The 23,666-nt window shown below is 36.1% G+C and overlaps 1 protein-coding gene across 2 annotated transcripts in view; it reads left to right on the top strand.

Annotated features, from left to right (window-relative positions):
- LNPK (lunapark, ER junction formation factor) overlaps positions 1-3,111 on the top strand; it is a 79,646-nt gene extending 76,535 nt beyond the window's left edge. The window contains exon 13 of one of the 2 annotated variants that reach the window (XM_061202262.1): positions 2,721-3,111. In XM_061202262.1, the coding sequence (XP_061058245.1) occupies positions 2,721-2,956 (236 nt within the window). In that variant the 3' untranslated portion in view covers positions 2,957-3,111. The remainder of the gene's footprint in view (positions 1-2,720) is intronic. The other variant, XM_061202272.1, reaches the window with a different exon arrangement.
- The last annotated feature ends 20,555 nt before the right edge of the window (positions 3,112-23,666 follow it).

The raw sequence follows: 23,666 nt of genomic DNA, 5'->3' as shown, positions 1-23,666 counted from the left end.
CTCTTTTGGTATTTTATGCCCAAATATTGACATCTACTGTAATGTATTTTATACCACCAAGCTATTTTAAACTTCACAGAAAAAATTCACTGTTTTTATTAGAATAGGCAAATGATACCCCCCCCCCCACAGAAATAAAGTAAGTACTTTTGGAATATATTTAATAAACTTGTTATAAAGCTCTGTGGTTTAGTTATTAAACTGATATGTAATTAATTCTCTGTTAATCTTGCACACCTAGTTTACTTCAAGCTTATTGGGATGACCTCTCACAAAATGGCATTGGCATCCATACACTGAATATCTATGTCGTTTAGACTAGCTGATATCTGCATTATAGATATTATGACACATACCAAATTTTTGTAGTGTTAACTGCTATTAAAATTACTTTTCTAAAAATTAACCTGGGGGAAGAAAAGTAGTCATTACTAGGCTTTTTGATTGTTCTCCAGCCCTACTCATCATTTCACCAGTTTTTAGTCTTCTGTATATTTTCTGAAATACAGTGCAGTATTGATGAGCAAGTTTTGTATATAATGCTATTTTCTAATTATGACAGCACATGGTATTTCCTAGAATTCACCTCTATAGACATTAAAAAATTAAGTATTATAATTCTTCTCTTTGTATTAACTGCTTCTTTAAGATCCCAGAATTTTTAAATTAAATCGGATTTGACTGGGGATGTATCTGATTCTGAAAATAGTTACATCACAGAGCTTTAATATGATAAATCATGAACTTTGATACCTCTCCTGTTTTAAGTTTAGTACTGAGGCAATCTGTCAAACAGAATATGACAAACTATGTGGGCCTATGTTCGCTTAAGCACGTTTATTGATGAGTCCTGAATTTTGAGCTTTTTGTTTTTTCATTTAATGTGACTTTATTGGAGGGCTTACTAAATTATAACCACTTATAAAGTTCTTGGCAAGTAAGTATTGCTCTATGGCCAGAGAGTTGTGGAAAACCATGACTCTTAAAATTCTACTCTGGATAAATATGTGAAGGTAGAATTACAAATGGTTAGTGACTCCTGAAATTTTCCACTGAAGAGCTTGCTTGCCCTTATAGCAGAAATGATCTGTACATGTCCATAGAGTTTCATTTCACTTTCTGCTTTTTCTTTGAGCACTGGAACATTCAAGTAACACGACTCAAATGACCTACTGCTTTTCTGCTTTGGATTTTTGTAAGATTCCAAGTGGTGCAGCAGTGCCATTTTAAGTTCCTTTTAAGATAAAAATAGCATTTTTGTGACATGTGAACATTCCTCACTACTTTTTGTGAGCATGTGAAATTTTCATACAGTAAAGCCTCATTAACTTGGATGTCCCTAACTATGCAATTTTGGCCTTTTGTTCTATATATAAAAAGAGAGAAAGAGATTGTAATTAATTTTGTAAACTAGGGTCTAAGATATCTGTTTTAAATATAATTTTAAAAATATTTTTCGACTCTTGGCATAGAGTGTGTGATATATAGATAATTTGTATTGATTAAAACTGATATGATAAAACCATGAATTTGTAAGATCTCCATGTCAATATGTGTGCGTATAGCACATAATTTCTTTGCAAAACTATTAATTAATTCTATTTAGCAAAATTCTGGCCTGTACTATATAAGGAACAAAACTAGAACTTTTTACTAGTGTAGACTGACCTTTCCTCCAGATTTTTTGAATTAGTAACATTTGTAGTTTATTGCAAGGGATCTTCTGTGATGGTATGAAAATCGGCTTATTTGCTTAGCCGATGTAGTTTAACCATATTTCTCCTAACAATAATATTAGTTGCTGTTTATTACAAAAACAAAACAAAGAAACACCTCAAAGTTAGATTTTTATCTTTGATTTGGAAATTGGGTGGCTCAAAGCTTTCTGCTCCTGTCATTCCCTTTCCTATCCCTTTCTATAAACTTCAAAGAATTAAAGTTGTTATTATTAAATTATTATTAAGAGATTTGAATTTAATGAAACTCAAAAGAGAGTTTGAAGGGAGTAAGTTTTCAGGTAGGAACCAAGACCCTTACTTGGCCTCCACTATGGAGACAGGGGCAAAAGACCCTTCCCTTTCTCTCCCTAGCATTCAAGGTATGTAGCATATTCTGACCCAGAGGTTTAAATCCTGAGGACTTGTCTTGCAGAGGGATGAGGGAAGATTTGTCATGCCTTTGGAAAAGGTGGATCCAGACCTCCCCAGTCATGGATAATAGAGATGTAAATCAGTGTGGGAAATCACACCACATACACACACACAAAGGTACACATTTACACATTGGTCACAGCGTTGCCTGGACGCAAGGGAGACCTGCTCCTTCAGGAAACATAATCTGGGAGTTAATACATTTGCTTTTTTTGCTGAGCTGTTGTCTTATAGCACATAATTCTGTTGGGACTTTGATATATTTGGACATTCAACTTTCAAATCCATCTTGAAGTTCTTAAATATTATGAAAGTTCATATATTTCATGAACTATGGGTCTTTAGGTAAAAGTATGTTTGTGGGTTTGTTTCCCCCCAATTTGTTTTTTCCTTCATTTATACCAATTCATATATGGTATGCTGTAGGGAGTTAAGTACATATTTTTTAAGATTTTTGAGGTTAATGTTAGACCATTCTACTGTTTCTTAGTCCATGTTTGCATGTGCTTATCTTATTTAGTAGTTTTAACATTTGGGTATACCTAAAGTCTTGACTCTTTATCTTTTCAGAATCTTTAGAAGAACAAGATGTTCTAGATAACAATACAGAGCAGACAGATGACAAAATACCGGATACAGAGCAGACAGACCCAGTGATTGAACAAGCATCTGGCACAGAGAAACCAGAGGAGAAGCAAGAAGAGACCGAGAATGAGGAAACCTCAATGAATAAAGCCAAATCAACAGTTCCCAGAGCTGATGCTATTCCTAATCCTGAACTAAGTGGAGAATCTTCGACAATGTAGTAAATGCTTCCACGTGCCTTCAACTGGATATTTGTAGTCTTGTTGATGTCAGTTATTGCTTTCTTAGGTGGTGCTTTCTTTTTTTTTTCCCCCTCTAAAGACATGCTTGATGTCATCTGAATTTCAGATTGCCTAGCTATTTCAATATGTCAAAGTTATGTCTACTGCTATTAAAATTAAAAGCAAATGATATCAGTAAAGTAAAATCCTTTTTAATGTATAAAACCCACACTGTTTAGACAGCTTTTAGGTATTTTTTTCCATTCTAAATGTAAACAAATATAGCAGTTTTATTTTTTATTTGTGACCTGTAAATACTATCCATTTTGACATAGGAAGAACTTTGGTTAGGAATAAGTTCTAATAGCGTTTGTTTTAAGGAATGAAACTCAATTAAGATTTTTAATACTACATCATTAAAATGGATAGAATTTTAACTCTTGAGATATTTTCCAAGGGGTAAAATGTCTATTTAGGCATTTATATTAAGAGGTATGAAAGTTATTACAGTAACAATATAGGCATTGGTATGAATTCTCAGTAAGAATGCAGTCGAACAGTCAAGTGCAGTGTTAATTTTGATGTCTCTTTTTTTGCACCTGGGCCAGAGGTACCTGATGTATATGATTAGCTTATGTTTACATATTAACATATAGGAACTATCTCTGCACTTCACTGTACTTGAATTTTGAGCATTATTTATATTTGTAAAATGATATTATAAGTGAATTTTGTGCTCTATTATGTATTTTGTTAAGGAAAATAAAGATGATCTGGCAGCAATTTCTTTCTGTTAAATACCTAGACTTCTTCAGACAGTATCTTGGTGGCTGACATGGCTACCTGAAAAGTCTTAGGAGGAAAAGCTCACAATTCAATAAATCAATAGATTCTGCTAAGAGCAAATTATGATCTTTTTTTTCGGACTTGTTGCCTTTCAAATTCAGAGAAATAGTGACATTTAGAGGTTCTAATCAGAGGTTAGATTTTTCTGATTCATGAAATCCTTAGGCCATTTGTAGTTTTTAATTTTGAGAGACATAGTTTTGTGAGAATAGGCAGTTAATTACTAGTAGTTCATTGGATTTAATATGTGTATTAAGGATTAACTGGGAAATTTTTTTGACCCAGAATAGTAATTCTTGTACTTTAAGTACAGTGTTGTTATCTTTTCTCTCTTCCTTTTATCTCTCTTCTCTATTATTAAAAAAAATTGAAATCAAGTTATGCCAAAGGGAGGAATATATAGGAATGGTGTATATGGCAAGTATTTCTAAGTTGTACACAGTTTATTAAAAATTTAATAAAATACCATTTGTTACCATTTAAAAATTCATCTTTATGGTTTAATATCTTATATCTGATAGGTATTTTTAAGGAACCTAAATCTGTTGATAGTCTGAGGCATCATGGTATAGTGACCAGAGTTTTCAAGATTACAGGACTGGGCTTAAATTCCAGCTCTTCAGTCTTGGGCAAATCAGCTGATCTCTCTGAGACTGTTTTTTCATCTGTAAAATTGGAAGAATAATACCTACTTTTTCAGGTATGGGGACAATTAAAAATAATTTATGTAGTGTGCCTAGCTCACTGCCTGATAATTAATAGATATTAAGTAAATGGTAGCATTTTATACTATGGATATCCTTGTGAAATATGGAAGGGCTATAAATTCTTCCTCTTGCAGATAAGGAAATGAAAAAAACAATATGCACATATAATTCAGCTGTTCAAAATCAAGCCAAAGTTTTCTGCATCAGCTTTTCTTTATCATATACATGTATATAAATGCATAGGTTAAGAAAATAGGAACCTGAAACTGTGGAATATAATACTACAGGATATAGACACTCTCTCTTTTTTTTTTTTTTTTTGATGAAGCCCATCAGATTTTTTGTGTGTTATTGGCCCATAACACTTTAGTAACACCTTGCTGAGTCTTCTTGTTATAAAGCATTCAAATTCTGATGTACATTACTGGAAAATGAGGAGTACCTCAGAGAAATATAATTTAATGATAGAATTAAGCAGATATTATGAAAAGTATCTATGGAAGAAGGTTAAAAGGTTAAAAGGTAAATTAATGCAACGGGTAACATACTGTAATCATATAGTACCCTTTAAAATAGAAAAGTTTATTTTGACATTGTAATAAACAGCTAATGGTTGAAAGAGTGGTAAAATGTCCTATTTCTGATTATTAAGACTAGTATAAATGAGGAAAAGCAAACTAATAAGTGCTGTTAGTTAGAGTGATCTTAACTTCCCTACTTACTAATGCTCAACAGGTCATCACCTAAATTTTTCTCACTATACCCTCAGCGTAATCTACAGTCATGACCTGGCTTCTCTCTCCTTGGCCCTTCCACCATTATGCTGCAGTCTCAGGGCCTCTTTCAGTTCTCTGACCAAGCTAAACCTTTTCCCATCTTAGGTCTCAGCTTAAATGTTCTTTCTTCAGAGAAATGCCCTCCCAAGCTCCGCATCTAAAGCTAGCCTCTGCCTTTTACTCTGTCACATTACTTTATTATCATAATGTGTAAGTATTTTATCTGTTTACTAGTTTACTGTATCTCTTCAAGACTTAGAGTCTGTGTGTGCAAGGCTCTTGTCTTATTTACCTCTGTTTCTCCAGGGCCTAGCACAATGTTTGACACATTTATTATGTGAATGAATAACTTTGTTGCTAAATCCAGTGAAGACTCTCAGTCCTTAATTTATTCCACTGCTTGGCAGTATTGACACTGTTGAGTACTTCCTTTAGTTTGAGACACTTTTTTTCTTTTGGCTTTTGACTTCTCACACTATTGTTCTTATTTCTCTGGCCCCTTTCTCTGTGTCCTTTGCAGGCTTCTCTTCCCCTGCCCATCCTTTAAACGTTGGTGTTTCATACTTTTTACCTTGTCAGCATTTCTTCACTCTATGTATTCTCTCTCTAGAGGTTCTGGTCAACCCCAATGGATTTAATTACCATCTGTCTCTCTCATTCTCAGATCTTCACCCTTGATCTGTTACCTTCACTTTAGAGCAATATATTCACCTGCCTGTTGGAATGTCTTTCTCAATCAATTTATTAAAAAATGAACACTATTTTCTCCTTCAAACTTTGTGTTTCTCATCTCATCAAATAGTGCCACTATTCAAGCCAGAAACTAGAATCTGTTCACTCATTCCTTTACCCTTTTTCCTGTACCTTAACTGTCAATTTCTGTATCCTAAACATCTTTCAGTTATATTCTCATTTCTCCATCCCATTAACATTACTTAATGATAGTAAACATTTGCATTCTAACTATGTGCCAGTCAACATGCCAACTGTTGTATGAGTATTATTTTATTTGTTCTTTGGCAAGAACCCTGTGAGGATTTTTTCCTCTGGATTATAGATGAGGAAAGAGGTGTAGGGAGTAAGCAACTTGGTAAGTGGGAAGTCTGGGGTTTGAATGCAGGCAAATGACTTCAGAAGTCTTACTTTTTATTACTGTTGTACTGCCTTCTAATTCAAGCCTCCTTCGTCTCAAAACTGTCTCTTAACTGGTTTTCTCGTCTCCCGTCTTGCCCACAGCTATCTGTTCTGTGCACTGTAGCCTGAAAGAGTTTTCACAATTGGAAAACAAATCATGTCATACCATTGCTTAAACCCTTTAATTATTCCTCATTGTTCTTGGAATGGGGTCCAAACTTACCCATATGGCCCACAAAGCCTGTGTAATTTTGCTCCTAGTTAACTCTGGCATTTCTCACCACAGCTACTGCCACTGTTCCTCTCCCCTTGTTCCCCCATGCTTTTAATGTAGCTATACCATTTTCTGTGGTTTGCATAGGCAGTGTTTTTTTCCTCTAATCCCCCAGTCTCCTGGTACTCTTTCTCTGCCTGGGGTATCTTCCCACTCACATAGATATGGGGACACTCAGTAAGTAGTTGTTGAATTCAATTGAAATAGTTCCAGTTAGAACCCAAGTTTAGAAATTTTGCTAATTATTGTTATTAAGCTTTGCCCTTTATTCTTGTAATTGGTCTTTCTCATTGTATGCATTAGACACACAATCACTATTGTTTGGTGAACATAATTGAATCAGGAAAGCTACCATTTCATGAGGTGGAGGGGAAGATTCTAATTATATAATGATTTTTTTCATTAAATATTGTATGCTGAGTGTTGGAAATACTAAATGACTTATACAAAGTCATAGGGAGAGCTAGCTACCTGAGCCAAGTCAGAACTCAGATCTCAGCTCTTAATGTAGGATGCTTTATATTAAACCACCATTTTTATACATTTTACACACCATTTATATACAATCAATATTGGTGTTAGAGATTAAGATTATTTAAAATATGTAACATGTTTACTTCTATTTCCAGCTGACAGTAACTACTTAACTATCTTAAAACTTTTTCCTTATTTTTTTCCTTATACCACTTTACAGTATTACTCTACAGTATTACCTGTTGGCTTGTGTGCAGATCAGTTAGCGGAAGGGTCGAAGAATGAGCATAATTTATGGAATTATGGTAGCTATTTTGAAACAATTATGGAGAACAGAGCTGCTTTAGAAAATTGAAAGAAAAATAATATGGTAAGTCATCTAGTATAACTTCAGTTCATTGTAAAAATTATAGAAGGGATTTAGATATAGTTTATGAACTCCCAAAGAGCTATTAAAAATAATAAAAGTACTTATGTAAAGATAGACCAAGATAGAGATAGTTGTGAATCAATGATCTGCTAAATCTTACAATTTGTAATTTGACTTGTTTCAAAGTTATTAAAGACCTAAATATATTAACTCTACCAAGTTAATAAGTAAAATGTGGACATAAGACAAACAGAGATTTTGTGTTGTTGCTGTTACTGCAAACAATTTTAATACAAGAAACTAGTGTCTTATTTTTAAACAGTTCAGTGGTAGAGCTTCAGTTTCTGTCTTGATTAAAACCAGTTGAGATAATCACACAACAACATGGTCAGAGCTGAAGAGGAACAGCTGCTAAAAAACAGGAGCCCCAGTCAGTCTCTGTTCATGGTCACTTGGTCAGTTGACTTTATTATGCATAAAAAAAGATGGAAGCCAATGAGACTGGTTAACAAGTTTGCTGGTGACCTCCTTTAAAGTGTTTGATTAATGTCCACAGATTCAGGCTCTGAGTTTGGAAAGATAAACATAGAAAAGTACATTTATGAGAATATAATCATAAGAATAAAAATTAAAATGAGTACAGAATTAAACCTTATTAAATTGTATCAATCCATAAACTATTTATTTGTCTAATTTCTTTCCTCCTCAGAAACTAATCTACATTTTCTACTTTAATACTATTTAAAAATTCCTTTTAAAAAATTGTTGCATTTATTGGATAGTAGATATCCCTCCAGTTACCTTTATCAGTTTGCCTTTGTATGAAACTTAGATTCCATTTAATTTCCCATTCTTTCTCCTTCAAAGGTCCTGTTATATGTAGTTTAATTTATACTACTCATGTAGTTTTAGGAGAAGAAAATACTGTCCACTTATGTAGTTCTGTATTATTCGATGTTTTTTAAAACCTAGAGTTTCTGCTTTATGCATTTTTCTCTTTTTAAAAAGATATTTATGCCTTCCTTTTTTCTTTGGCAGCACAACTGATAGAATCTGGAAGCACTCTGAGAAGATTAAAAAGAGTTCTCAAAAATCTCCCTCATAAATTAGTTTTTTAAGTTCTTATTCCAGGATTATATGAGAATAGGCCAAATCTTCAACTGCCAAAGACTTTTACCAGATCCCTGGCACTTGATTTAGGAAAACTGGGAAAAATCATTTATTTTTGTGGAAATAAATATTTCTATCTTAGTCTGATTTTGAAGGATAAAGAAAGTGGGGAATTAAATGAACATTTTTTTGAATACCTATTCTTGGTCAGGCACTGTGCTCTGGGTTCTTTCATATACATTCCCTTACAGTCTGTGTGAGACTATGAGCTATGTGAGAGGATGGAATCCTGTCAAGCAGGGATTAAATTAATTTCCCAAGATCACTTAGTTTATGGATATTTTAAATGGAACTGGAACCTAGGATCTTTAAGTCCTGTCCTTTTCGCTACTACCTACGAGCCCTCTACTTCTTTTTCTTTGGTAGCTGAAAGAAATAGACCCAGGCTCCTGGGTTTCTCATTTTTGTGATAACTCAGTTGTTACTTCTTCAGGGCAATCTTCTCTTAGCCTAACACTTGTCAGACTTTTCACTCACACACACCCTCCCCTTGAAATGCTTTCATAATATTATCTTTTGCACCAGACTATGAACTCCTTGAAGGCAAGGACATGTCTGGTTTTGCTTATTATATTCCTAGTGCCTGGCGTATAGAAGAGATAATAAATTATCTGTTGAATGGTAGTATGCGTGCATGAACACACACGCACAATGGGAAATACCACTGCAGTCTTAATGCAGATTTTATAGTGTGAAGAATTTTGCAAATCTCAGATTATTTGAATTATTGAGAAGGGAAAGGGCCAGAAAGCTTGTTTCTCACAATTTAGGAAAATTCCATTTGACACTTTTGTCTTTTTTTTTTTTTTAATACATTGTCCACATTGCTGTTGGAGTTTTCTAAAACATAAACTTTAAAAATTATTGTAAGGCTCCTTTGTGTATGGCCAACTCCTTAGGTGGCTTGTAAGCATGCCCTCAGAATCTAAATCACTTTTCCGGCCTCGTCTCCCACTATTCTCCCTTGCGCTCTGAGTCTTTCATACTTCTGAGAGATGCCCTGCACTGATCTTGCATGACACTACTCTTGTCAACTCTCATTTCTTTAAGGACTAACTCTGTCTGTAATCTGAGTGATTTCCTCAGCCTTCCTAAGCAGTCACTTGCCTTTTGTTCCCAGTGTACTTTATATACCAGGTGTAACTTGTAGTCTCCTGATGTTTGCCTCCCTCATTTGATTGTAAACACTGAAGAAAGGCCATGTTTCTCAGTTTTTATTTTCTCACTTTTTTTCTCTTCAAACAAAACAGCACAAATTAAAACAAAACTAAAACCTGGCATGGTCTCTGCTACATGTACGTTTAGAGAGTGGATTCCTATAAGTGATAGACGTGAGTTGATCAGCACTAGTGGTTGGTGTGCTACTTCCATCTGAAACTCCTACAAATATAGTAATTGGGGCTAGAAAGTGAGAAGGACTGGCTCAAGATATAAGAAAATGGAAACTGTGAGCACACTGAGGGTGGGGAGGATTCATTTGTTTTGAATTCTTAATGCCTGATATAGATGCTCAATAACTGTGAATGAACAGACCTGGAGAAGGCCTAAGAACTGGTGTGCTGGGGGGGACCACAGTGTCAGAGCTCTTCCTTGACTCATGTGAGTCCATTGTTTGGGTATGATTTCTAAATTGTATGTATAATTTGTGTTCTGTAGCAAACTCCCATTCTTGAAGATCCCTATACTCCCCCCACCCCCGATCCCATATTTTACTTACCTGTGGAATGAGGTTTTTAAAAATACCTTGTTTTTATGTTTATTTTTATTCATTATCTCATTTCTGACCATTTAATGTTGCAACTGACATTAAGTTAGGAACTTTATGGATTAAGTTGCTGCTTTTTGGACATTGGTGGAGCCTGGACACACACACACACACGCACTCACACACACACGCACACACGCACTATATATATACATATATATATATATAATTTAAGAATATTTCCTCTCAGTATATAAGCTATAGGAATTCAGACCTTAAAATTGAGTACTTTCCTCAAAAAATCATTAAAGGCAAAGTTTACAGTACATGGCAAGTATAATTAAAACTTGCATTAGTGTGGTATATTTTATGAATTATAGTCAGCTATGTTATTTTTTTCTGAAAATGAGAAAGGCTACTTGTGCCTTATTGTCTATAGCAAGAATTCTAAAGGCTTGGCCTACCTGCCAAGAGTTGACATATTTTATTAAATTACAGTGGTATGCTTAAAAAAACCCTTTTCCTAGGAACAAGAAGGAATCAAATTTTGGAGTGAATTTGTATTCTCAATTATGAGTGTTCATACAGCCAAAGAATAAATGAGTTTTCAGTATAGGATGTTGTGAATTTTGTAAAATAATCTAACCTGAGAATTGGCTGAAATAAAATTGATATGCTTGAAACATGTTTTGGGTGGACGTTGTGGATTCTTTTAAGAATGATTTTTTTTTTTCTTTTGGTTTTTGAAGATCTGGATTCTTTTTGTATGTTTGTATGATCTTTCTTCTCTTCAATAAGGCAGTCTCCTGTAGTTGGGCTTGATGGAATTAAATGGCGTTTTATTTATTTAAAGACAGCCACAATCCTTACTGAAGAGTGGGGATTCTTCCTTCCCTGCTGCCTGACGCCCCACCCTGCCACACCTCCTCCCCTCCCCCAACCAGCAAAGGCAAGAGCAGCAGCTGTTCAGGTTTTAGGAGATTCTGGTAAGACCAATTTCTCCTCCCAGCAAACAATTGTAAGCAATAGTTTGAAGCAAGCATGAATGTTCAGCACTCCTTTTAGGTCAGGATGGCACAGGACTACTAAGTTGGACAGTAGTGTTGTATGTTTGGAGCAGGAAGAGGGGAAGGGGAGCAGATGACTTGCCTTCTAATGAAGAAGTGGAATTCTTGTGTTGCAGTGGAATTCTGCTACTGTGTTGCAGATGAGTAACAAGAGGTATGGCTCCAACACTTCTGTTTTTAACAGTGTCTCCAATAGACATGTAAACAATGCAATTTGTGCATTATAGTTTTTATTTGTGCATTATAGGTTTTATTGTCTCTAAAGGGTGATTTATGTCCTTATCTCTGCATAATTGTCCCCAAGATACTGCCCTCTGTCAGAGGGCCTGTGCTATCTAAGTTTTTAGACCTTTGTCTTCATTAGTACAGCAATTTTAGCTTGTGATCATTGTACTAGACCTCACTGATAAGCTAAGACACTGCGAGGTTCATGGTGCTGATATCTAACCTCGCCACTGGCTTCTTGACCCTTCTGCTTCCGAAACATGGGTCATTTTTTTTTTTTAAACCCAAGGTAGAACTCCGTCTATTTTTCACACACATTGTGGGCAGTTTAAAGGTTGGTCAGAATCAAATATTGTGCTTTCAAATTTGATAATGTATGAGTACAGAAGGATGACCTTTGATACATGGTCATACATCAACATGACATGAGCAGTAAATGCAGCAATTACCTTTACCTCATTGAAATGGTGCTTTAGTTTTCATCTTCAGAGCAATTATTGCAAAAACAACAAAAATACATTTAAGTTCTTATTATAACATTTGTAAAGTTAAGTATCTTTTGAAAACAGTCCTAATTTATGCACTTATTTTCAACATGAGTTTGGTTTTCATAAGATGCAGTAGTTCACTATCAAAAGATGTTGTTGACATGATAACATTAGGCAGGTTTGTTGTAAAGCTACTTTGTGTTTTATAAATAGGTTATTTTTCAAAAGGATTAAATGCTGGTTCTGTACAAGAGTTTTACCATTTGTAGTTTAAAATGTATTGAAGTCTGTGCCCAGTGGTCATCTAAAGGAATATTTAGTGATGATAAGGATCTTTGTGATCACACACAGCTGCATGTAGCTTCTCCCACTGTCTAAGGGATTGTTGCCCCAGGGTGTTAATTTATATATTCATTTCTCCTTTGATGAGTGCCTTCTGTGTGTCAGGCACTGGAGATATAAAATGAGTAAGACATGGACCCTACTCTCAGGGAGTTCATAGTCTACTAGGTGGTTATTCTAATAGGTCAGTTCTATCTTAGGAAGTCCAAGATGAAAAAGCAGTAAGTTGACTTAGTAAGTCCTAAGTGAAATGTACATGGGACTTAAAAAGTCAAGAGACCAGGCTTGCATTTTGACTCTGCCACTTTCCAGCAGTATGACCTTGTGGGAAAGTTAGGTAACCTCTCTGAACCTTGGTTTCCTTCACCATAGAAAATGATATGTAGTACACAGAGCTGCTGTGAAAAGTAAATAGGGGAAGTCTAGGCCAAGTCTGGACTAGAATGGGAAACTTCCTTGTCTACTTCCCATCCTTCCTTTATCTCCCTTTATACCTCTCAGCCTGTTTACTATTTCTCTATAAATTCTTCTCTTTCTGGCATAGAGGTTAACAGGGATTCAGGGAGTCCGAGGATCTCTGGAAATTTTCTGCAGAATTTTATATGTGTGCATGCACATTTTTCTATGAAGAGAATACATAGCTCTCATCTAATTTTCAAAGGGGACCATGAGTTAGTAGAGCAGGAACTCTGTAGCTCTCTTCTAGGAGAATAGCTAACTATCAAAGATACCAGTTAACATTACTGTAATATTTAATGATGTTAAAAAAAACCACAATTGAATCTCAAGTACCTTTTCTTTGGGCATTAAAGAACCCATCAAATTATCCCCATGGCCAGAAGCTATATGCCAGGTACAAAGCAGCAATGGCCACAGCAGTGGCAAAATTAGTATAAAAAAGGAACTATAGTTTAGTGTGTGGGTCTTGAGTGTTTTTGGATTGCTGATAGCTTTATCAGTGATCATTTTTAGACAGGAGAATTGCTTAAAACTCGACAGTGTTAGTGAGATTAGTGAGATTGCATTTTGAAAATAAGGTAGGGGTATTGTAAGGAATCCCAAAGTATCTTACTGGATTTTGATGTTATAAATGTTAAAGTCTCACCACCCTCCCCCCAACCCCCTACTTGTTCCCTCCCCACGACCCAGGAACTTCCTGCTCTTGCAATGATGTCATAAAATTAGTTTTTTTCACCAATACTTGTCTATTTCTCTCTTGGTTTTTAATATAAGAAATCTAAAGCACAATGATAAAAATTTTAGAAGCTATTTCACTGCATTCTATCATTGTAATGCATTAACTGCTTTCTCTTCCTTAGGTTCCCTTTTAGTCTTTAGTCCTTTTAGCTTACATGCTTTATAAATTGATAGGTAAACAGTTGTATTCTTAAACCAAACTGTGTCTGAGCAAGGTGCTCTGTGTGGGGCCCCACTTGCCTCCTGTAGCTTCTCTCACGTGAACTGTCATCAAAATCGTGAGTCAGTTACTGACCGTTCCGTAGCACCTGAAGCCATGGGCATCTGGTCACTGGGAAGAGGTTTGAACCCTTAACTTTTTATAAACCACGAAGCAGCTGTCAAGTGGTAATGAGTTATTTTCCCTTACACTCAGGCAAATGCAGGCTGAACGCTTGAATGCCTGGTCTCCGTCCTTCCCCTAGTATCTCCTCTTCCATTTCTCCTTCAGAATATACCTTAAGTTTGAGTTTGTACATTTGCCTCGTAGGTCTAAACCTGTTGCATTGTAAAATGAAGTTCATCACAGAATTATTTATGATAGTGAGAAAAATAGATGATCAAAATGCTCAGAAGTGAGCGAGTATTTAAATAATGCATTTAAATATTTTTGAAGTATTTTTAATAATGTGAGAAAATGCTGAAGATTTAATATTAACAGAAAAGTGGATATGAGGTTACATGGTATATTTAGTCTGGTCTCATATACAAGAATGTGGAGATAAATCTATATCTATATAAATACATAAATATAGATCTATCTACAAATATATAGATATATGAGAGAGAAGAGTTTATAAAAATATTATAACAAATGTTATAAAAATATAAGAAATTTTAACTAATTATAGTTGGGTTGTAGTATACGTGTTACTTTGTTTTTTCACCTTTTCCCCCTGTACTTTGAATATCAAGAATGTGCATTACTTTTTAGCAAGTCTAATTTTTAAAGTAAAAAATTAAAAATCCAGAATAATGAGCTACAACAAATCACTGTGTTACGGAAAGATTTCTAAATTCAAATTAATAGTTCAGTTATTTCCAAATTCAGAACATTTTCATATATACAAAGTCTTGAGAAAGAGTTCAACTTCAAAAGGCAGAGAAAAAAATGAGTTTATCTGGGCAGTAAAAATATAGAAGGACTCCCCTGGTGGTGCAGTGGTTAAGAATCTGCCTGCCAACGCAGGGGACACAGGTTCAAGCCCTGGTCCAGGAAGATCCCACATGCCGCTGAACAACTAAGCCCATGCGCCACAACTACTGAGCCTACGCTCGAGAGCCTGCGAGCCACAACTACTGAAGCTCGTGCACCTAGAGCCCGTGCTCCGCAGCAAGAGAAGCCACTGCAATGAGAAGCCCGCGCACCACAACGAAGAGTAGCCCCTGCTCGCCGCAACTAGAAAAAGCCTGTGCGCAGCAACGAAGACCCAGTGCAGCCATGAATGAATGAATGAGTGAATAAATGAAAAAAATAGAGACCTCTGTTACTTTGGAATAAAGAATAGAAATGAATGCTTTATGAAAAACATGGACTTAAAAATTAGGAAGGAATCTGAGAAACTCAGATAATTTTTTTCTTCCAGCAGCTTAAATAAAGTACTCTCAGCCTGTAGATTTTTATGAAAACCCCTGTGCATTTACATACTTTCTCCACCTTCCTTTCTTTGCACATAGGCATACATAGCTCATTAATTCCTTTGATTAAGAGGAATGAATCAAAGGTTTTTGTCTTCTAATAAGCAGTTGCTTCGTTTTATGCCATATGGCACCATAATCTTTGATCTTCCCTTAATATATTTCTTTGGAAATCTCACAAGTTGTCGAGACTGCTTCCTATGGATGGTTAAATAATTTCCTAAATCTGCGTTCTGATAAACATTTAGAAATAATCACAGTACAGTATGCAGTAATGTATCTTAGTGCAGACTGGTCTGGAATTATCATATGATAGCAATCATAGCAAAATCTGACTCAAGCTTCCCAAATTGAGAATTTGTGGCAATTTGTGATAGAGATGAGAATGAATTTCATGATTTAGAAAATTAGGTAAATTTAGAATACATTTAAGATTTTGTAGAAATATTTACTTTATGGTAGTTATTTTAAATGTCTATTTATGTAGGCTAGTGTACCTGGAGGCCCCCCTGATGTGCTGGTTTCCTACTGGGGAAACCATAGTTGACTAAATACTTAATATATACCCAACCTGCTGTAAGACATATACACAGTGTCATTTGATCCTTAGAAGAATTCTTTGAAATAGAAAATTATTTATCTCCGTTCTTTAGATAAGGAAACTGAAGTTCCAGGAAATTCAGTCACGCATGTAAGGTCACACAGCTGGTAAGTGGGAAAGGCAGTATTTGAACCTAGGTTGATCCATAAATGTTTCACTGTATCACACCACCTCCAGTCTTATCCATTTGTTCAAGTTGACTTTTTACCAGCAATACTCTCTTTACTTTATATACTTTTAAGTGATTAAAATATCCTGTAAAAATGTTCCATAGTAATATTCTGAAGGAAATCTTGAAGAGTCCCTTTGGTAAGACACTCACTCCTTGGGTTGCCCAGATTTTGTGAAACAGTATTGGAGATGTTACTATTATTTTAGAAGCTAAAAAAGAATATGATACTGCTTGCTGGCTCCTCCTCCACTTAGTAAGGAGCAGTGCACATTCTTTCCGCTTTCACTGTTAGCTGTGTCTCTTCTGTGCTACCATACAGAGTTGACTTGATTTGTGACAACAGCAGAAAAGGTGATTATAAGTTGCTCAGTACATAAATTACCTTTCTATTCTTGGTACTAAGTGAATTTCTAAAACCAACATCTAAATTCTTTGATTCTGTGCCATTAAAAAATTTGTCTTTCCAATGAGATTTTTACTGAAAGTACTGAAAAGTATCTAATATTTCTTGTCTATCGAAATGTTCTTCTGAGTACATGTCAAATGCTGGTTTGATTTATACAAAGGATGCAGATTTCTTCCTGGATTGCACTTTCACTGAGGGACTAATTGTCTCTTAGGTACCTTCAACTCTCCACTTAGAACAGTTCTTGGCAAACAGTACGTTCTCCATGCATGTTTGTTGAATTGGAATTGTTTCTAGCAGGACACTGTGCCCCTGATATAGATGCTTATCTTCTCTGAAATTTAAGATTTTTGAATGAAATGAAGAAACCTTGATTTTGGATTTCCTTGTGCATCTAGGTCTTCATCTGAAGCCAGGGAGGGAAGGCTACGGACTGCTGCTGTGCACAGCTCCCATGCCCTTGGGCTTTACCTAGAGGTCTAGGCATTGATGACCAGCTGCCTTTCTCCACTTAACCTTTGGTTACAGGCACTGGCCCAACAAAGGTCCTCACACTAGTCAGCTGCCTTGTCTGGCCCCTCTCCCCTTCCTTCCTCTCCTATCCTTCCTCTGCGATCATCCTGTGCTCACCCAGCACCTGCATCCCCAGTACTTTGCATGCCCTTCTATTGAATTTGGGGTTGGTATCAACCTTTCTCCTAGTCCTTTATGGCTTTTGCATGTAGTTTTCATGACTCCTGATTCTTATGTGTAATTCATGCATTGTGATGGTTCTATTCACAAAGAACATGCGTTCTACACAAACTTCTAACACATGTTGCTGTCAAACATTATCGCCAGATGTTTGGGAAGGCAAGTAAGGAAGTAGTTCAGGGCTGTGAGACTAAGCCCTCCCAGAAAAGTGATGAGGAAGTGGGATGTCCTATTGCTTCCATTCACTTCAACAGCCCCCGCCTCTCCTGATGCCTCCCAAGAGTGATCTGAGGCCACCTCCGTCAGTTTTCACAGGATATGGCATCTTTCCTAGCAGCCTAGGGAGTTCTAGTTTTCATGCTGTGCTCCACAGATACCCTAGACTCCACAGGTCCTTCTGTCATTCTTCGAACATTTGACTCAACTTCTAATGCAGATGTGTAGTGACTTTAAAGAATGTACACACAATGTATTTTATTACAAATTTTAACACTGGAGGCCACTAAGTTGTGTTCTCACTGATGGATTGATTTCACAGTACATAAATTTTATGAATTAGAATTTATAAAATAAAATAAATTCATTTGTAACCTAGATGTTGGCTGTCTCTGTGAGCAGTCTCTAATCTCACTCCATGCTGTTCAGACCTGAGCTCTGTGTCTGTTCTTCTTTCAGACCCCAGCCCCTCTCATCTCTCCTCTGGGTTATTGTAACAGGCACTCATCCACTTGCTTCACAATCCATTCCCAGCAGCAGCCAAAGTAAGCCTGTTCATAGGATCTGATGACTCCTCTACTCAAAAACCTTCCCATAGTTTCTCATCTTTTTTTGTTCTTCTTGTTGTTGTTGGGGTTTTTTCCAGGTTAATTGAGATATAATTGACACATAACATTGTGTAAGTTTAAGATGTACAATGTGTTGATTTTATATAATTATAAATTGTAAAATGGTTACCACCATAGTATTGGCTACCCCTCCATCCTATCACATGGTTACAATTTCTTTTTGTGGTGAGAAAGTTAAGATCTACTCTCTTAGCAATGTTCTAGTATATGGTACAGTATTATTAGCTACAACCACCATGCTGTGTATTAGATCCCCCAAATTGTTAATCTTATAACTGGAAGTTTGTAACCTTTCACCAGTATCTCCCCATTTCTCCCACCACCCCCCAATCCCTGGTAACAACCACTCTACTCTCTATTCCTCTGAGTTCGTCTTTTTAAGACTCCACATACAAGTGATATCATACAGTATTTGTCTTTCTCTGGCTTATTTCACTTAGCACAATGCCCTCAGAGTCCATTCATGTTGTTGTAAAGGGCAGGATTTCTTCCTTTTTATGCTTGGATAATATTCCATTGTGTATATATCACATCTTCTTTATCCATTCATCTGTTGACAGACATTTAAGTCCATAGTTTAGATTCACAGTTCTCCATATTATTTAGAGTAAAAGCCCAAGACATTGCAATGGCTTATAAAGTCCTACACTATCCACCCTCACCCCCTGCTTGATGTTCCTGTTCTTATGATCCCATCTCTCTTTGCCCTCACTGACCTCCTTGGCCTTCCTCTAACATGCCAGCCATACTCCTGCCTCAGAGCCTTTTCTCTTAATTGTCCCTCTGCCTTAAACATTTTTGCTTAGCTGGATTCCCCATCCCCAGGTCTTTACTCAAATATCAACTTGCCTTACCTAACCTGGCAACACCTTCCTTAAAATATCCCTCCATTCCCTTTCCTGCTTTTTTCCTCTGTTAAAATTGGCTAAAACTTCTCTATTATCACTAATATTCAATAGCAATATTATCACCATCTAACGTGTGTATATTTTGCATCTTTGTTTATTGCACCCTTTCCCCCTGTAGAAAGTAATCCATGTTGCCAGAAATTTCTGAAAATTTTATTCCCTGCTGTACTCCCAGTACACAGCAGTTGGTAGGTTATCAATAAATATTTGAGTTCTCCAGAAATAATCCATGAGCCCCAGAACGTTAGTAAATAGACTAGATTTTTCTGGGACTTTTGCAGGGGAGATGGACAAGGTAGTTTATGTCCAAGGGGAGGTTCTCCTTTCAATGATTCCTTTCCTAAGAATAGAGACCAAATTGTTTTGACTTAAGAGAGCTGCTCTCCCAGTGCCTTGGACATTACTATAAACAGTTCCTTTTTAGGTCAGTACAACATTTAATCAAGCATATTAAGTTATAATGTTTATGAGGATCTGAGAGTGAGATGTGCCATAATGCAAAAGTCAACTGGATTTTGGAGGAAAATAGATTTGTGAGAATTCTTTTTACTATTACCTGAATGCAATGATCTAGATAAGCTAAATAAGTAAGTCTTTTTTTTTCCTATTTTTCCTAACCCCCAACCACCAACTGCCTCCCCCCTCATCTCCATCCCCATCCCCAATCGATGAAGTAAAGCCAAACTTATTGTCCAAATGGTGGATTACCCAAGCCATTTGCTTTTCCTCATGCCCTTTCTGTTTATAGACTTTTGGCCAATTCTATTGTTCCCTACCTGGAATGACAATATGAAAAGAATTAAGGCAATTAATATTATCACTTATGGTAAAAAGTTGGGTGAGGAAGAAAAGAACAATTATTGGCTAAAAGGAAATTTGAAGGGTCCATATGGATTGTCCCTCCACGTATTTTGTTAGCATATAAAATTGATAGCAATACTAATGCATTAAAAATGATATTCTTTACTTCCCAGTTTGCATTTTTAGCTCACATGTATTTCATTAACACACATGAGCAAGAGCAATACACACGTAGCAACAAATGAGCTTTCTTTACCAGCCATTGTGCAAAGCTAACGAGTGGCTATTTTTTTTTTTAATATTTATTAATTTATTAATTTATTTTTTGGCTGTGTTGGGTCTTCGTTTCTGTGCGAGGGCTTTCTCTAGTTGCGGCGAGCGGGGGCCACTCTTCATCACGGTGCGCGGGCCTCTCACTGTCACGGCCTTTCTTGTTGCGGAGCACAAGCTCCAGACACGCAGGCTCAGTAGTTGTGGCTCACGGCCTAGTTGCTCCGCGGCATGTGGGATCTTCCCAGACCAGGACTCGAACCCATGTCCCCTGCATTGGCAGGCAGATTCTCAACCACTGCACCACGAGGGAAGCCCACGAGTGGCTATTTTTAAGGCTGATCTACTAGTATATGTAAATGTAAACACCTCTGTATGCAGTGGTGACATCTTTAAGTAATTGAAAGCTCAGCATGAAAATTGTGTCCAGCCTTAAGATTATTCTCAGTTAAAAGGTTAATCCTTTTAATAGTTAAATAGGCTGCCCTCTCAGATATATCTCAGAGAAGAGAATTTATTATATAAGGTATAATCTCATTGGGTATGCAAGGTAAATAACCTCATTAAGACTGGAATGTGAAGGAGATACACTACTATTCAAATAGTGCAAAAGGGGGCCAACAAGGTAAAACAAAAGGCAGTTATGGAAAGTCAACCACTGCTTTTATTTTGTGTTTCATATTTTGTGCTGAATAAGCAGATTAAAAGGGTGAGCTGCTTAGCTTCGAGAAGAGCCTAAAGAAAAGAGGCCTGGATAAATCCTTTTGGTGAAAAGCAACAGATTAGAGTATAGCCTGTTGGTCATGCATTAGTTGAATAATCTCAAAGAGTGGAAATTTTGATTTCCACGAGTGTGTCTTCAAAGGGCTATAAACAAAGTGATCCTTCCTGGATCTAAAACCCTGATAGACCTTGGACACTTGTTTCCCCAAAGCATGCGTACCCCTGATGGCTGACTTGATTAACTGTCCTCTTGTTTGACTAAGTTCCCTTGTTATGTTGGAATTTCAAAATCATTATGCTATGAAAAATTCCTCTTCCACGTAGGGTATTGGGCAATGGTCTCCTACCAATTAGTATCTACATTTATTGTCATCTACATCTATTTCATCTACTGTTATTGTCATTTATATATCATTAAAAAAATTAAATTGCTCTTGAGCCTCCAAAATTGAATATTCCTAAAATGAAAGAGCTAGATGGGGCTTGGAGGTTATTTGGTTCAGGCTTCTGCCTTTAGATGGTTAAAGAAGTAATGCATAGGATTCTCAGATGTCTTCTATGTTCTCAGAAAATACCATGTCAACACTTGGATGACAACTTTTCCAGGGGAGTCTGTAGTATGTTTCTGTAACAGGAATTAGCTCTTATGCAACTGGTAATTAGGAGAATGAGGCCAGTATAACTCAGAAGTCATGTTGGTCATACATGATTTTCCTCAGATCATTAATGTTTTGCATCAGCAAACAACAGCAGCTGAATGCAGCAAGCTAGAAGAACACAGAATATAGAACCTACAGCCAAACTAAGTTAAAGAGAAGACCAGCCTGTGAACAGTGTGGCCATGTGCTTTGTCTTAGAAGTGCTGAGTGTGTGGTTCTCTCTGATCTTTGGGTATTTGGCTCTTGTCTTCTCAAATCAGTAGCCTCTATCTTTCATTTCATCCCTTCCATCAAGCTGTCTTCTCTCCCTCTCTCTCTCTCTTTTTATTGTGGTGAAATATACATCTTTTTTTTAAAAAAGTTAAAAATTCCTGTGTTTGCAGTAGTCTTTTTTTTTTTTTTTCTTTTGCCATGAAGTTTATTTCTATTGATCAAAGGTGAGGGCAGGGGCCCCTGTGGTCACTGTGGTATGTATATCTGAGAGCACATTAGGCTGAGGATGAAATTTATGTGCACACTTTAATGCACATAAATTTCATCCTTTCAATGATAAAAAAAATATGTTCATTAAAAACAGCAACACAAAAATGGAAAACTGCATACGTAAAATAAAAATTTACCAAGTTAGTCAAATATTATTATATTGCAATCTTAATTTACCAGGTTAGACACATATTATTATACTGTAAGCACACAGATAACAACAGATATTTTTCTACCAAATATAATATAAAATCATATTTTGCAATAATTTGAACATTACCCCACTTAATGTATCATATGGAACATTATTCACATCAATACTTGCAGAACGGTCTCATCTATACTTAATGACTGTGAAAGTTTTTTTGTAGGCATACATTATAAATTATCTCATTATTTAATTTATTGATAGTTAAATTGTTCCTTTTACTTTTTAAAACAAAACAGCCATTGGTCACTTGAAAAACTAAGAAAAGTTATGAATAATTATTTCAACAGATATATTGCAGCAACAGAGTTGTATGTCATTTTCATTTTCTCTAGGATACCTTCTAATAATGAGCATGAATATTTATAACCACAAAAAAGATATTTCTAAAAATCAGTATTTGTTACATTTTATTTAAATATAATACATCCTTTATTTACATAACAGTGTTTTATTTAGTCTTCATTGTTCATTCACTGTTTCTGAAAAATAACAAGGCAGAGAAGAAATCGTTACGGAGAATATAATTTTAAACTTTTGCAGTAGTCTTTTAAATTAGGAAGTTAACGACTTTTTTAAAAAAACTGAAAATATTTTGATTAGGTTTATTATTCTCTGTGTTGGTGTTTTCATTATAAAGTTGCTTAAGTTTTGAGTGGTTTGCTACTTTTTTTCTCCTGTAAATCCTGTGATTTTGCAGAATGCAAGTATCATTTGAAACACATATATATCTTTTTTTTTTTTTAATTAATTAATTAATTTATTTTTGTCTGTGTTGGGTCTTCGTTTCCGTGCGAGGGCTTTCTCCAGTTGCGGTGAGTGGGGGCCACTCTTCATCGCGGTGCGCGGGCCTCTCACTGTCGCGGCCTCTCCCGTTGCGGAGCACAGGCTCCAGACGCACAGGATCAGTAGCTGTGGCTCACGGGCTTAGTTGCTCCGCGGCATGTGGGATCTTCCCAGACCAGGGCTCGAACCCGTGTCCCCTGCATTGGCAGGCAGATTCTCAACCACTGCGCCACCAGGGAAGCCCTGAAACACATATATATCTTATAGTAGAAGAGCCTGTATTTCATTTTCTTAATGCATGTTGCATGGCTGTTATAACTGATCATGCTCAGGGTTTGTCCTAGGAAGCTAAACTAAGGGTGGAGCAGGATTATCTATAAAGAACGTAACAGGAGGAAATTCCAAGATCAGCCAGGAGACTTGCTGAAGTTTTTGTGGGTTTATTAGTGTCAAAGTTCAGAAGTCTCACAACCTATCAGTCTTGGTGCAATGTTCTTATTCCTCAGCCTCTTCTACTTCCAGTGAATGAAATATAAAATGCTGCCTAAGCTTATAGTGGTGACTTCTCTGAACTTTCCCACAACCAGTAAAAATAATTTTTGTGTCAAGAGTATAGTTTGTTCAGTATACAATGAAGCCTCTTTCTAAGCCTTTTTCAGTTACGTAAGAATTCTGTATTTTCAGGTGGGATTTTTATTTTCTG

The sequence above is a fragment of the Eubalaena glacialis genome, chromosome 1, assembly GCF_028564815.1.
Source record: "Eubalaena glacialis isolate mEubGla1 chromosome 1, mEubGla1.1.hap2.+ XY, whole genome shotgun sequence".
Classification (NCBI taxonomy): domain Eukaryota; kingdom Metazoa; phylum Chordata; class Mammalia; order Artiodactyla; family Balaenidae; genus Eubalaena; species Eubalaena glacialis.
Note: the sequence above shows the minus strand (reverse complement) of the source record. Positions and strands in the feature narration are given on the sequence as shown.